Consider the following 14,592-nt stretch of genomic DNA (forward strand, 5'->3'; position numbering starts at 1 on the left):
GGTGCAGCTAGCCAGCCATCCGGTGATCCGCGCGCGACACTGCCGTGTAGCCGCAGCTGGGCACAATAATGGTTGTCCCCTCTGTTGCGCGCAGGCTTGCTTGTGAGTGCAACAGGGAACACACAGCTTTGACTCCAGTTCGGCTAATTTGGACCCACGTTTTAGGAACTGCTCGTATTTTGTTTTGCCCTGATTCCACCACTAATTATTTCAGGATCAAATATTGTATAAATTAGCATAACATTCTAGGTTGGAATCCTTCCAGGGATCTATTCCCTGAGAACCGAACGAATCATTGCCTCGGTTCTTTTTCAAAGTTCGGTTATCTGAACCTAAAAACCAAAATTCATATGACTGTGTGCAATTTGTTTCTGGGTATAATTTCAGTTGGTCTTTGTCGAATTGACCAATGAGTGTACACAAACATATCCAGAATTTCACAGAAATCAAGCTCGAGGATTGACCGGCTGAAGTTAGCTGCGCTACTTTCATAGTTGGTTCATATATAGAGTTGAATGTGCAAATATCTTTTCCTGCTCTTCTCTCAACCAATTGTGTAATTTGCTAACATGCGAGGGAGGCACCAAGGAGATTTTAGCAGCAACCCTCCTGATATAGACAAGGTCCGATCTTTCGAAAGGTATGATAGCGTCGATTAGTGGAGACTCGACGTTCACGATCTAGGCTTCGAACCAAGACTGATTCGGAGCCCGCAACCATTACACCACTGCTCCGTTGGTTATCAACCACGCGAACGCGATTGACCTCGCCGAGAAGGCTTTCCTGCAAGCGAATCAAGAATACAAGCAAGAATAGGATAAACGCAATCTGAAATTGCAAATAAATATGAGGCTTATGATAACGAGAAGGAGTTCAAGTCTTTATTTGAAAGGACTAATCGCCACAGACGAACAAGATCAAGAACTGTGGCCCTGGTTCACAGCAAGCAGCCTTGGCGGCACAGTTGCAACAAAACGATGTTTGTTTCACATGGAAATCAAGAACTAAAGAAAACCCCCAAACCCTAAGGAGAGTGACGGCTGCTATTTATAGAGTCTTGGGTGTCACCCCCCTGGACGTGCCCCATAATGGGTCCAAACACGATACACGGTCCAACGGACCAAAAGACGGTGTCGCAGCACCCTGGCAGATTCTAGACGCTGACTTGTTTCGATGATTCCCATTGATTCCGAAGGTCTTTTGACGTGAGATCACTTGGATTGGCTTCCTTATCAAATTAGCTTTCTAACCATATGTGGACCGTCGAAAACGGAGTTCAGATGCGTCCTGGGTGACCAGTTTAAGGCAGACTGGTCCTGGAGGCTGAGACAGACTTGAACTTGAGTTGCTTTGGGCCTCCACCTCGGGGATTCGAACCGAATTAGCCTCGGACCTCCTTCTTGGCTTGGACACCCTTGCTGGCCTCCTACCCCTCCATACCATGCGCTAAACATGATCATATGCATGGGTGTCATGTCCTCATCATCCTCCTCTTCTTGACGAAAAGTCGTCCTCGGCGTCGATTGTGCTTGAAACTGATCCTGCACAACATAAAGGAGAACGGGGTTACGAAGACAAAGGGAACTGAAATAATTGTGAGAAGGAACATGACCATGTTTCCAAGTTTCTAGCATGTCATCTCGCATAAAAATTTCAGCAAGCATGCAGACTCCATGATCTGAATACACACGATGTATGTCAACACTATCCTGCAAAAGATTAGAACTAACCAAAGACAATGCAGGAATAGATGGCCTAGCAGACATAGGTAGCAACCAACAATGCTCCCCTTCTTGGAAGTGAACTTGTTTCTTTGAGGAACATGAGAAAATGTTTGTATTATTATGGCTACCCTCTAAATGATCATAATCTTATACAATAAAAGGAGAATTCATATTACTACGAATGTATACTCGATGTATCATATATTGTCCTTTGTTGTTATATTTGACAATAACATGATATGTATGTTTAGAAAACCAAGGCAAATCAGCATATTTAAATAGGCTCTCCTCCAAACAATCTAGGTTACACAAAACATCAAATTCAATGTAACCCAAAGTATGTAAAGAAGACAACAGTTTGAACTCATCAGTTTTAGTAGCAATATGAATAACATGTTTATTTTCAGCACAAGTGACTAGTTCCAAAACATGAAAAACTGAGGCATCATCAACCAATTTATCTTTATCACAAGAAACTTCAAGCAGATTATCATGGGACGGAGATAAATCAAGAGAGAGTTCCACTAACAATTGCTCTATGATAGCATGGTTTATGAAAGAATTTAGTACATTAAAATAATTCTCACCTTCCATGAGTGTAGCACCATAGGCATTACCTGTGTTCTCAGCAGGAGTAATAGGTGCATTATGAAGTGATGGTTCTGAATTTGCATATGAGGTTGTGAGCTCCTCATTTTCTTCCATGTCATCCTCTCGCTTGTATATATTATCCTGCAGAAGGTTAGTCATAGCAAGAGGAATAACAACAGACTCTTTCTCTAAATGGTGCACCTCATCATATGAAGTCAAAACAGAAGGTGGATTAACAAAGGTTTCTCGCATAAGAAGTTTCATATCATTCTAAGTTTGAGGTTTATCAGAAGGATCTAAAGAGTCCCACCAAGATAAAGCAGAATGTCACAAAACACTAGCTGCATTTTTTACCTTCCTCCTTGGACACATAAAACGAGTAGCAAATATGTTATCGATGGTAATTTTCCACTCCATGTACTCATCAGCACCTATACCATCATAAGTCGGTGGATACGAACAACCTATCATTGTTAGAAGACAGCAAAAGACAACATAAAAGTATTATCCCTGTCAACTACTTAGGTTGTGGACAAGGAAAAATAAGGCACTCAACTCTCAAGCGTCTTACCACGATCTTACAAGTGTTCTTACCAAAGCAACAGGCGATGCAATTGGTCGGTGACTATGATACCGTTGTAGCTTGAGTGTAACAGTTACAAGGTGAACCTATACTTGGCTAGAGGAAAGTGGATCTTGGACAGACACAATATAGTAGCAAGGAATAGCAAAATTCATAACTGAATAGCAAAGCTGAATAAGTATCCTAAGTACTTGTCTTAGTTGTTGGCATACTCACGTTCCAAGTACCAGATGTATCAAGTGATGTGAACAGCAGGAATATGATTAGGAACAAAGCAGAAATCAGCACACGCAAACACAGCTCAAATGACGCTCTCTATGTGCTCCTCTAGATATTATTCCACTTTTGTCCCTCTCTTTTTCTGTATTTTTGGAATGTCGTTGTTTTTTTATTCTTTGACTTTTTCTTTTTATTTTTTTGATATTTTTCTTCACTTAGGAGCACAAAAGAAATAACCACAAAAAATATGAGCTTAAACAAGTGAAAGGCATGGCTTGTGGAATTTTCAGAAGATGTGCTCAAAATCGACAAAAAGCTTGTGACCACGAAAAGATGATCTTGTGACCAGTTTTTGGCCAAAATAAAAATTTTCGAATCCGACAAAGCGAGGGACGGACGGATCCGAAACTTTTTTCTGATCGATTTTGATATATGGAACGTCGAAATTCGAGTTTGTATGCGAAAACTAGACCAGTTTTACGAACTGACTCCGAATTAGAGGACAAAACGGGAACAATGCACGCAAAATTGGTCACGATAGCAAGGATTTGATGGAAACAGTGAATACAAGTGTAACAAATTAGATGGCGTGGACTAGGGTTTGATGGATATAAAGGAAACACAGCAAGACTTGAAGGTGTTCATGGATTATGATAAAAAACAAAGGGAAAAACATAAACTGGACACAAACTCAACAACACGAAACAGAGACGAAATTGCACGGCACAACGAGGCTATAGGACAGGGAATATGTGGCAGTGTATATTTTTTTGGCTTTTTATGGACTATAGGTAATGTAAAAACAGTAACAATCTAAAAGGAAAATAAAGTTATACCTAACGGGCAACAAGGTCTCTGATACCACTTGATGTAGACAAGGCCCGATCTTTCGAAATGTATGATAGCGTCAATTGGTGGAGACTCGACGTTCACGATCTAGGCTTTGAACCAAGACTGATTTGGACCACCTCAACCATTACACCACTGCTCCATTGGTTATCAACCGCACAAACGTGATTGACCTCGCTGAGAAGGCTTTCCTGTAAGCGAATCAAGAACACAAGCAAGAATAGGATAAACGCAATCTAAAATTACAAATAAATATGAGGCTTATGATAACGAGAAAGAGTTCAAGTCTTTATTTGAAAGGACTAATCGCCATAGGCAAACAAGATCAAGAACTGGGGCCTTGGTTCACAGCAAGCAGCCTTGGCAGCACAGTTCTAGCAAAACGATGTCTGTTTCATATGGAAATCAAGAACTAAACAAAACCCCAAACCCTAAGGAGAGCGACGACTGTTATTTATAGAGTCTTGGGCGTCACCCCCTGGATGCGCCCCGTAATAGGCCCAAACACGATACACGGTCCAACGGACCAAAAGACGGTGTCGCAGCACCCTGACAGATTCTGGATGCTGACTTGTTTTGATGATTCCTATTGATTCCGAAGGTCTTTTGATGTGAGACAACTTGGATTGGCTTCCTTATCAAATTAGCTTTCCAACCATATGTGGATCGTCAAAAACGGAGTCCGGATGCGTCCTGGGTGACCAATTTAAGGCTGGTCCTGGAGGCCGAGACAGACTCGAACTTGAGTTGCTTTGGGTCTCCACCTCGGGGATTTGAACCGAATTAGCCTCGGACCTCCTTATTGACTTGGACACCCTTGCTGATCTCCTACCCCTCCATACCATGCGCTAAACATGGTCATATGCATGAGTGTCATGTCCTCATCACCTCCTCCCCCCCCCCAAAAATTGCCTCCTAAACCTCGTTGAGCACCAACACTACTTCTGGTCATTGGTTAACATAAAGGAACAAGGAGAGGAGATTTATTTTTGTGATCCAAAGCCAAAATGGCACAAACGAGGAGATATGGGATTTGTAGGAGCACACAACGACCACCAAGGAAGGCTTGGTGTCAATGTGGGTTGAGCAAAGTTAGGTTGTAGATAGGAACTAAGAAGAACCATGAGCGTTTTTTCTAGTCTCTAAAGTGGAAGGTGATTACATATGATGTTTTGGTTCTTCTTGTTCTTTATTTGTTGGCTTTCAAGTTTTTTTGTTTGCTTTTTGTCAAGTTTGGTGGTTGCTAATGTTTCTAGTGGAGGATCTATTGCTTTCATATGAGGCTGAGAGGGACATGCATGGAGATGGTCCTATGTTTGTGGTTGACTTCAAATAGAAGCTATTGATGCATGGTGCAAAGACAATAAAATTTTGAATTGTCAGGAGGCTAGCAATCACCACTGATCTTGGATCTTTCTCCTTCTCCTCCTCTGCCTTCTTCCCCTCCTTCTAGGGACATAGTTAGACTTAATCATTAGAGTCAGTTGACCCTATAGACTTTTGAAAATGCTATACAAATTGGCTATTAACTAGTATGTTTAACTCATGATTAGTGAAGCTAACCTTGGTGGTTCTAGTGGCTGGCTCCGCCCCTAACTCCTCCTTCTGTTGCCGATTCTGCTTCTTCTCCTCCTTCTCTTTCTCCTCCTACTTCGTCTTCTCCTCTCCTTTTACTTCACCTTATTTTTCTCTTAATTATTGGTCTTTGCAAGACCGAGAACTTAGACATGTGTCATGTCCCTTCATGCATTGTATTGGAAGTAATGGAAGCATGTCACATGTTACAATCTGCGTAACTCATGTCGAAATGAATACTTAGTGGAGGTAGTTAGAATGTTACCAATACATATGTTGTAAATTGTGTTTCGTACATGTTAGTTGCTGATATGTCATGAATATAGTTTTTTTTCAAATGAGCTATACCTCAACCATATTTTCTTTTTGGCCTTCGCACATATCATTGTGGGGCTCAGATGGAAATTGACTATAGTAGTTCCTTCACTAGTTCATAAAGAGATCCACCATAATAATAATTTCTATAGGAGGTTTATTAAGAGACTCCCATGTAATTATCATTTCTATAGGCTAGTCTTAGACTTTAATAAACATTCTTTATAGGCATTTCATAGATCACAACATGTGTTTTTTCAACCAATGGTCATGTTACATGATTTCTACAAATTGATAGATACTATCAAAAACCGACTATAAAAATACTTTAAAACCATCATTATTGTTGGGAGTTAGCCCAATAGTGGGTCATCATACCCTTTGCCTGATAATTGTCTTTATAGCCTTTTCTAGAATTGTCGCACTCCGAAAGTATTACAAAGAGCGGGATCCTCATAGTACTGAGGACCACTTTAGCCTTTGCAAAATGAATGCTCTTCCAACACCAGCGTTTTCCTAAACGCTAAACGGTAAACAATCGGTCACCTACCGTTTAGCCATTATTCGGGCAAAACGTCCCATTAAACGGGCTAAATGGCCAATTAAACGGGGTAAACGGGTCATTAAACGGAAACGACGCACCACCGTGTAGCGTTTACACGGTGTTTAAACGGGCTAAACGACCGTTTAGGCGAACAATGTCCAACACCAAGGGTTTCCAGGCGACGGCGTGAATGAGTAATGTCACGGGGCAATGTAATTCCTGTTGTAACCTCGAATATCCTAAGAATATAGTTGGTAGATCTAGGGCATTTTGTAATAATTGTAAATAAAGTGACCCATTAGCTCCCTATATAAATATGTACTCTATCATAATAGATGGGGAGAGAGAAGAATACCCTGATGTGCTATCTAATTCTTCATGTTTTTTGAACTTTGGCCCCATTCGCTTCGCTGAAAAAACAAGCCGAAATACTATTCCGGTTGATTTGTTATGAGAGAGAAAACACTGTTGGGAGCAAAGTTCTCTTGATGTGCTATCTAACTCTTCATGTTTTTCGAACTTTGTTGCGAGCAAAGTTCTCTAACTCCCCCCACATCGAAGAAGCTTTGAGATTTTCGATATCCCAACAACTAAAAATGGATTTTTGTTGTAGTGATTCTCTTGATATAAAGAAGGTTTATATGCGTCTTTTTTGTTTTTCCTATTATATTTTACATATAAGGTGACTTGAAATGTACCCTTAAATCCAGTGGCCTACCGGGACCCTGGTCCCACTACCAGAACCTAAACATAATAAGGAAATAAGTATATATAACCCTAATCTTGTGTGAGAACAGATAAGGTAGGGAGAGAGAGTCGTACAATCAGAGAGGGGATCCCAATAAAAAAACATTTTTTAAAAAGAAAAAAAAACTATAAGCCGGACATTTAAATTGGAGCCTTGTGCCACCAGGGCGTGGCGACAAGCCACAACGCGACGTGCTTCCTCCCCGGAACAGCGCCACCCAAACCACGCGACGAGCCGGCGACCGCCGCCGCCGCCGCCCGCCCCACGTCCGTCCAGCACCCTCCCCTCTCTCTCGCTTTTCCTCCGCATTATTCTCACGCGCTCCTCCCATCTTCCTCAGCACCGCGCGCGAGAAGAAGAACCCGTCCGCCCAGCGCGCGGAGGTGACTGGCCAGCCGCCGGCGCCGGGTTACGTGCAGCAGCAAGCAACCCTTAGCTGCTACTACAAGGCGGAGAATGGAGGCCGCGGCAGCGGCTCCAGGGCCAGCGGCGGAGAGGGACCCGGAGCACCACCACGGATGTCTGGCCGTCAGGACGTCGCTGCCGCGGTGCGCCCTCGGCGCCGGCAGCGGCGGCTCCTCGCTGCCTGGATCTTCCGGTGAGTACAACGTCTCTCCTGACTAATCCCCTTCCCTTCCTTGTGATTTGTCCCCCCTTCGCAATGCGTGATGCCTGCAGTTTGTTAGTCCCTTCTCTTCTTCCGTTTGCGTAATTCATCTAGTAGCAGCTATGGAATCTTTATTTTTACCGCTGTCTATTTATGCCTGGTTTAGTTCCTCTCTAAAAATTTACATCATATCTCATCAAATATTGAACACGAGTATTAAATATAGACTAAAAAATAACTAATTGTAAAGATTATGATTACTTTGCGAGATGAATATTTTAAGTCTAAGTAGTGTACGATTTGACAATGAAGTGCAACGGTAGCATATGTGTTAATGATGGACTAATTAGGTCTAATAAATTTATCTCATGGTTTACTTATGGATTCTATAATTTATTTTTTTATTAAGATCGGAACATCCAACACTAAATGTGACATCCAAAACTTTATCCACTGGATTGAAGCAAGTCCTTACTGTCTTCTTGGTGCTCTTGAAGCGGCGAATATTCTCCTCTGCGGTGGGCCTCGCCGTGCTGATGAGTTCTCAATGATATTCCTCTGTTCCTGCAGAGTTCATTCATCACTTCTTTTCTTGCACTCTTTTCAGGAGCTGTTGTAATCCTTGCAGGGGCCGGGGCCGGTTCTTTTCTTTTCACGACTTTTGCTGCATTTGGCGTTCTTTTCCTCTTTTGGGCAATGTCATTTTGCGGCGTATTGATGTTAGCACCTACCCCTAATTGGTAGCAGGACGCTGCGATTTTCCATGTAAAAAAAGCCAGCACTGCATCTGCATGTGCCTCTCAATCCTGTACTTGGTGTCGCTTTTGCCACCATTTAGCGGCCTAGGTGAGGCAGGATAAACCTAGAGAGAGGAACTAATCATGGTTCTTGTCCTTTCTCCTTTTTCAGAGGCTAAAAAAGCATATTCTGGAGCCAAAATATTTGTACCCAGTTTTGTTTGAAGTTTTAGTCGGCCATTAGTTCCCACGGTAGGATGTGAAACTTTGTTGATTAGTAAACATGGAAGTATACGTTATTGCCGATGTCTCCATGTTTGAAAGACTGACAGACCGCGTTGATCGCATAAGAATATTAAAAAGAAAAACTCGTACTTCCTCATTTTTTCTCTTCTTTTTTACAATTTGTATGTATTGTAGTGAATCCTAGCATTGTTTTTAAAATTTTTAGGTTTTTATCACTTCAGTCCCTGAAATAAAATGTTCAGAGTTTCTGGTTAATCTATCGTTTCCATAGTGTTTAATGTTTGCCACGGTCACACGGTACTCTACCAGCATTTTCAGTTGTGCTCCGAGTTGCAAGATTCATCTGCTGCCGTCCTCTCCCTTTCCCTGCTCATTTTGGTACTAAATGATGACGCCTTTCTGCCTCAAAGATACACATGACCAGCCACATCAACCACTATTCCGAGAAATAATTCTGAACCATCAGCTCAGCTCAACAGCAAGGCAAGCCAACAGTTGCTTTGCCTTCTGGACATGGCTTCGTTGGGCTCACACGTCTCCCACCGGTGGGAAGCATCCGATTTGGTAGGAAATCTGGGCGCTGATAGATCCATTGGCAGATTTGTTGGGCAATGAAAACAGTGGTTGGTGAGAAACTCTAGGGGCTGTTTGCCTCAGATTAAGAACATTGTCATGTACTGTGACCTCATGTTTGGGGTGGTATCAGTTTGGTAGGATTCAAAAATACTTGCTCTGTCTTCATCCTATCATGATAGATCCATTTCAGTATAATACTAAGAGTCCAAGCTAGTATTTAAGATGGCTTACAAGGCTAGTGTCAATAGCTCTGAGATCCCTGGCCCCGAAGAATTTTTGGCTCTGGGATGCTGGGGCAGCTAGCACTGTGGGCCAAAATTGCCAGTTCTGATATTCCTCCTGTCTCAGCTCACCTTTTTTTTTTTTGGTTTTTACTTTTAGTCTAGCACATATATAGATGATATCAAGTTTGGGACATATGTACAGCTGGTTTTATGAGAAATACATGTTTCATGTTCACTGATCATGTGATGTAATGTGATTGTCCTTGTGCAGATGAAGCGTCATGTGGATCACCGAGATGGATAGGGAGAGGCCTCTCATGTGTGTGCATCAAGCGAAAAGGCACATGTGAAAGAATATGCATGAACCTCACACCAGTGCAGGTAACAGACTAACAGTTAATTATTAGAATTATTTTGCAAGAGTTTCTATGGTGGCAAATGACCACTCAAAAAGGACTTCCAAGGCCTTTTCCTTTAAGCTAGTATTAGTTTATTACAATACAATGAGTATTTGGTGGTCCTGTGATTTCAATGTACAATTTAAACTCTGAACGATAGACATAGCAAAATAGGTGGTCCTGCTCAAAAAATTATCTAGAGAATGTCTTTTTGCATGCATCAAGTATTTTTTTGGGGGGGAAATCCTTAATTGCAGTGTTTCTGTATCCATATCTGTTATAGACTCCTTTGTTGGACATACCTATAGGCGTCGATCACGCCAGCCAGCAGGTCCAAGCCGTGGCTAGGCTGGACTCTTTAGTAGATTAGATCAGGGAGAGATTAGATTGGAGTTTGTTTAGGAAAGTGCACCTATACTATAAAGGGGCACCTTAGGAGATTGTAATGGTTATCGAAGAAGGAATAAACTCTCCCTGGTTATCGGGGTGGGAGTTTCCCTTCGACGGTGGCGTCGAGCGCTTCAGCCGCGCCCACCGGAGAAGAACCCACCGCCGACGTTCCTCGCTACCCCTTGCGCTCCAATTCCCAGTCCAGCCTTCTCCTCCACTCTCCTCTCCGTTCACCTCATCGCAGGCGCCGTGTCAATATCACATATTGGGTTAAAAGTAGTAAAGCTAACGACTTTAACAGGCAAGCTGCTTAATGAGGCTGAAACCACTTGTTATTCTATTCCAATTGCTGGTAATTTGCAGGAAGAAAGGCTTCAGAGATTGAAGCATCGCATGAAGGTTTACTTTGATCCATCTAGACGAGATCACCAGGTGAGATTTCTGCCATAAGTACAGTAAATGTTTCATTCAATTGATTAGCTCTGCACTTGCTCTTGTCAATATAATGTGGGAAGTACTGAATTGCATAGAACAGTTGCTCCAAAAAGAATTGTATTATTTTTCATGATTTGAAATAAAGTATAAGTACTTACCTTTCTTTGCCACTGGGAATCTTGTGCTTTCCTGGACTGGACAGCTGCTCGCATCGGTACTTCTATATATGCATCACTTTCAGCTTGAATACTTTAACAATGCTACTTCTAAGAACTGAGATCATTAAATCAGTCTATGCACTTGGCGGCATAATTTTATGGTATCGAGTCATACATATATGATGGCAATTAGGAACTAAAAAGTTATGCAAAATGTTTAGTACTGCACAATCAGTTTGGCATTAGTTTCTATACATGGATATTTATGTGGTACAGCATAAAAATATAATTATGCAGTACTAAATCATGAAAATTATGCATATAGTAGAAATCAGCAAGTACACATTTCTTTTGCAAAATGTTTACGGCTGACTTCTCAGCTTGGCAGTAGTTTTTGCACCTGGGTAGTTATGTCTGTTTATTTCGCTATCTCAATCAACTGAACCCTGGTAAGCAAATATACTAACAATGACAGGAAGCTCTGAAAGCTCTTTGGCATGCAACATACCCTGATCAAGAACTTCAAGGTTTGATATCTGAACAGTGGAAGGACATGGGTTGGCAAGGAAGAGACCCATCAACTGACTTTAGGTAGACAATGACTGATCCGAACCAAAATTTCTAAGAGTACCTTTGGAAGTGCATACAGCTTTTAGTACCAAATCAAGTGACGTTTGAATACATGTGACAGAGGTGCAGGATTCATATCTCTGGAGAATCTTTTGTTCTTTGCCAAGACATTCTCCGTAAGCACTATGTACTGGTTGTTTCATTATTTGAAATTCCTCTAGTCTTGCTGGTGAATAACAATCATATTTTACTTCCACAGGCCTCATTTCAGAGACTTCTAAAGAAACAGTGTGGTAACAGAGCCACATGGGAGTACCCATTTGCAGTTGCTGGTGTAAATATTACATTCATGATCATGCAGATGCTCGATCTCCAGTCAAGTAAGGACTGACCCAAACTCTCCAGTGCCACATGGGTATGATTATAAAAATGTGGTTTTCTGAACACAATGTTAATGTTAACAACAGCTAAGCCAAGAACATTTGTGCGAGCCATTTTTATCCAAATGCTCTCAGGTAGGACTGTTACAGTTGACTTTTTCTTTGTTTTTTGCTCTGACATGTGAAAATACCATCAGTATCTAACAACTTGCCCTTGATTTCCTTGTCCCAGAGGATGAGTGGGCATTTGATCTGCTCTACTGCGTCGCATTTGTTGTGATGGACAAGCAGTGGCTGGACAAGAACGCGTCTTACATGGACTTCAATGTACGTTCTGTGTATGCACATTTCATCCTATGTTTCAACTCAAAGTGTAAATCTTCTACTGATCTCATGTTTGTGATGCCACTACCAGGAGGTGCTGAAGTCGACAAGAGCCCAGCTGGAGAGGGAGCTTATGCTGGACGATGTCATCCGCATCGAAGACATGCCATCATATAGCCTGCTTTGCTAGTAACCAAAATACCGAATTCGCTGGAGAACAGAACTGAGTTGATGGTTCAACTGTATAGGACCTCCCTTTCTCTGATTTCTGGGAGAAATTTTTTAGCAACAAATTAGAGTGATGATGTACTGGTATCATGCTGAATTTGGGCGTCTGTACTCTGTAGACAACTCATCTGCATATTTACCATACCGAATTAGTATTGCTGTCATTCGGTGCTAATGATGATGATATGCATATTCTCAGAAGTGTTGCAATGCTCCGTATTTGTCTACACACTTGTCAGCTATCTAATATTGATCCCTTAGATGCATTTGATCCATCCATTATTCTCCTAGCAGCATCATCTTTTCTGGAGATTGTCACAAACTTGCAGCAGAACTTCACTTCATGAGCACAAAGCCCCAACCGGGCAACTAGACAAGCACATTCCCTTGCGGTGGCGGTGACTCTGGTTGCTCCAGTGACCCATCACCATCAACTGCACTTGCCCCAGGGATCTTAGAGAGCCGTGCTCCCTTCATCTCCTTCCTCAGCTTGTCCACGTCCTGCCACCTACCAGCCTCGGCATACAAGTTGGACAGTACCACATACACTCCATGGTTACTGGGATCCAGTTTCAGCATCTCCACCGCTGCCCGCTCTGCAATCTCAATGCCACCGTGGTTCTTGCAGGCTGTCAGGAGTGCTCCCCATATCATGGTGTCCGCCTCGCATGACATTCTCCGTATCATATCCTCTGCCTCCGACAAGAGGCCAGCACGACCAAGGAGGTCCACCATGCATCCGTAGTGCTGGATTCCTGGAGCGATCCCAAAGTCCTTCTCCATGGACCTGAACAGCCAGCGGGCCTCGTCCAGCAGCCCTGGATGGGAGCATGCCGAGAGCACCCCAACGAGTGTGGTTGCGTTCGGTGGCACACCCTCCTGCTGCATCCGCCTGAAAAGGTCGAGCGCGCGCTCGCTGTGCCCGTGGTGCGCCAGCCCCGAGATGAGAGCGTTCCATGCACCCGGCACGCGCCGTTCTGGCAGCCCATCCAACACTGCAAACGCCTCCTTGATCGCGCCATTTTTTACGTACATATCGATCAACGCCGTGCCGAGGATGGTGCCAACTGCCATGCCCCGTGCCACCATTAGGTCGTGCACGTGACGCCCCATCTCGAGCCCGCCCGACGCCGATCGTGCGCACGCCGACAGCACCGAGGCCAGCGCGGCGCCACCAGGCTCAAAGCCCACGCGAACCATCTCGTCGAACGCCGCCATCGCGTCCTCGTGCCGCCCGTTCTGCGCGTACGCGGAGACCATGGTAGTGTACACGGCCGCGTTCCGCTCGGGCACCCCGTCGAACACCCTGCGCGCGGCCCGTAGGCGGCCCGCCACTGAGTAGCCCCGAACGAGGCCATTGGCGACGTAGGCGTCGAGGTGGATCCCGTGCCGGACCGCGAGCGCGTGGAGCTGTTCGGTGACGGGGAGCGGGAGCGGAAGGCGCGCGGCGGCCTTTAGGAGGAATGGGAAGGTGTGCCGGCCGGGCGCGAGGGCACCAGTGACGCGTAGGCGGGAGAAGAAGGGGAAGGCGGCGGCCGGGTCCGGGGAGGAGGCGAGCACGCGGAGTGTGGTGTTGAGCATGAAGGAGTTGGGCGCGCAGGGGAGGGAGGAGAGGAGCGCGAGTGCGGCGGCAGCGGGATCTGGGGAGAGCGCCGCGTAGGCGGTCAGGAGCCGGGACGCGGCGAAAGCGTCCTCGGCGAGGCGGCCGGAGACGATCATGGCCGCGTGCACGCGGGCTAGGGCGCGAGGTGTGGCGCAGCGGTCGGCGAGGAGGGAGAGGTTCGGGCGGAGGCTGACGCGCGCGCCGACGGCAGCCGCGACGAGCGGCGCCGAAGGCATATTTGGATCGTGCGTGTGCCTTAGATGTTCGATAGATGGCAGGTGGCAAAATGGTAATCGGAGGTGGACAACTCGCTCAATCAGTTGTTTTGAAACAACTTTTTTTTTTGTGTGTGTGGAGAATAAAGAAACTTTATATTACTTCAGATCTCAACATGAGTCCTGCTGGATACATTGAGATAAAAAGTTAGTGATATCATGCAATCACGTACATTCAGAATTTGAAAACAAAGAAAACTTGGCTGTATAATGCGTGTAGCTATGTTTGCTTCCCTTCTTACATGAGCCAAAACAAAATGTGTGCATTGTTGATTAACATCTTGGATTTGATT

General features: G+C 44.2%; 2 protein-coding genes across 4 annotated transcripts; one reads left to right on the plus strand and one right to left on the minus strand.

Moving 5' to 3' along the window:
• Positions 1–7,318: 7,318 nt before the first annotated feature.
• Positions 7,319–12,688, plus strand: LOC136486826 (uncharacterized). 3 transcript variants are annotated; one of them, XM_066483855.1, is made up of 11 exons: positions 7,319–7,414; positions 7,489–7,746; positions 8,253–8,273; positions 9,810–9,919; positions 10,690–10,758; positions 11,395–11,510; positions 11,611–11,665; positions 11,749–11,869; positions 11,957–12,004; positions 12,102–12,196; positions 12,285–12,688. In XM_066483855.1, the coding sequence occupies exons 2-11, from the start codon at positions 7,605–7,607 to the stop codon at positions 12,381–12,383; spliced, it is 876 nt and encodes a 291-aa protein (XP_066339952.1). In that variant the 5' UTR covers positions 7,319–7,414; positions 7,489–7,604; the 3' UTR covers positions 12,384–12,688. The 3 variants fall into 3 exon arrangements, with proteins under 3 accessions (XP_066339952.1, XP_066339953.1, XP_066339954.1); XM_066483856.1 differs by lacking the exon at positions 8,253–8,273 and having other exon boundaries at positions 12,285–12,683; XM_066483857.1 differs by lacking the exons at positions 7,319–7,414; positions 7,489–7,746; positions 8,253–8,273 and adding an exon at positions 9,129–9,638 and having other exon boundaries at positions 12,285–12,685.
• A 94-nt stretch (positions 12,689–12,782) lies between these two features.
• Positions 12,783–14,266, minus strand: LOC136486825 (pentatricopeptide repeat-containing protein At4g21065-like). The gene has a single exon (XM_066483853.1). It carries the CDS (start codon positions 14,258–14,260, stop codon positions 12,791–12,793), a length of 1,470 nt encoding a protein of 489 aa, XP_066339950.1. The 5' UTR covers positions 14,261–14,266; the 3' UTR covers positions 12,783–12,790.
• Positions 14,267–14,592: the final 326 nt, after the last annotated feature.

This window comes from Miscanthus floridulus, chromosome 10 (genome assembly GCF_019320115.1).
Source record: "Miscanthus floridulus cultivar M001 chromosome 10, ASM1932011v1, whole genome shotgun sequence".
Lineage (NCBI taxonomy): Eukaryota > Viridiplantae > Streptophyta > Magnoliopsida > Poales > Poaceae > Miscanthus > Miscanthus floridulus.

Coding starts and splice junctions, on each gene's coding strand:
- LOC136486826 (XM_066483855.1), top strand. CDS start 7,605: ATGGAGGCCGCGGCAGCGGCTCCAGGGCCAGCGGCGGAGAGGGACCCG. Junction 10,759..11,394: donor CATCTAGACGAGATCACCAG/GTGAGATTTCTG, acceptor TAACAATGACAG/GAAGCTCTGAAAGCTCTTTG. Junction 12,197..12,284: donor CGTCTTACATGGACTTCAAT/GTACGTTCTGTG, acceptor TGCCACTACCAG/GAGGTGCTGAAGTCGACAAG.
- LOC136486825 (XM_066483853.1), bottom strand. CDS start 14,260: ATGCCTTCGGCGCCGCTCGTCGCGGCTGCCGTCGGCGCGCGCGTCAGC.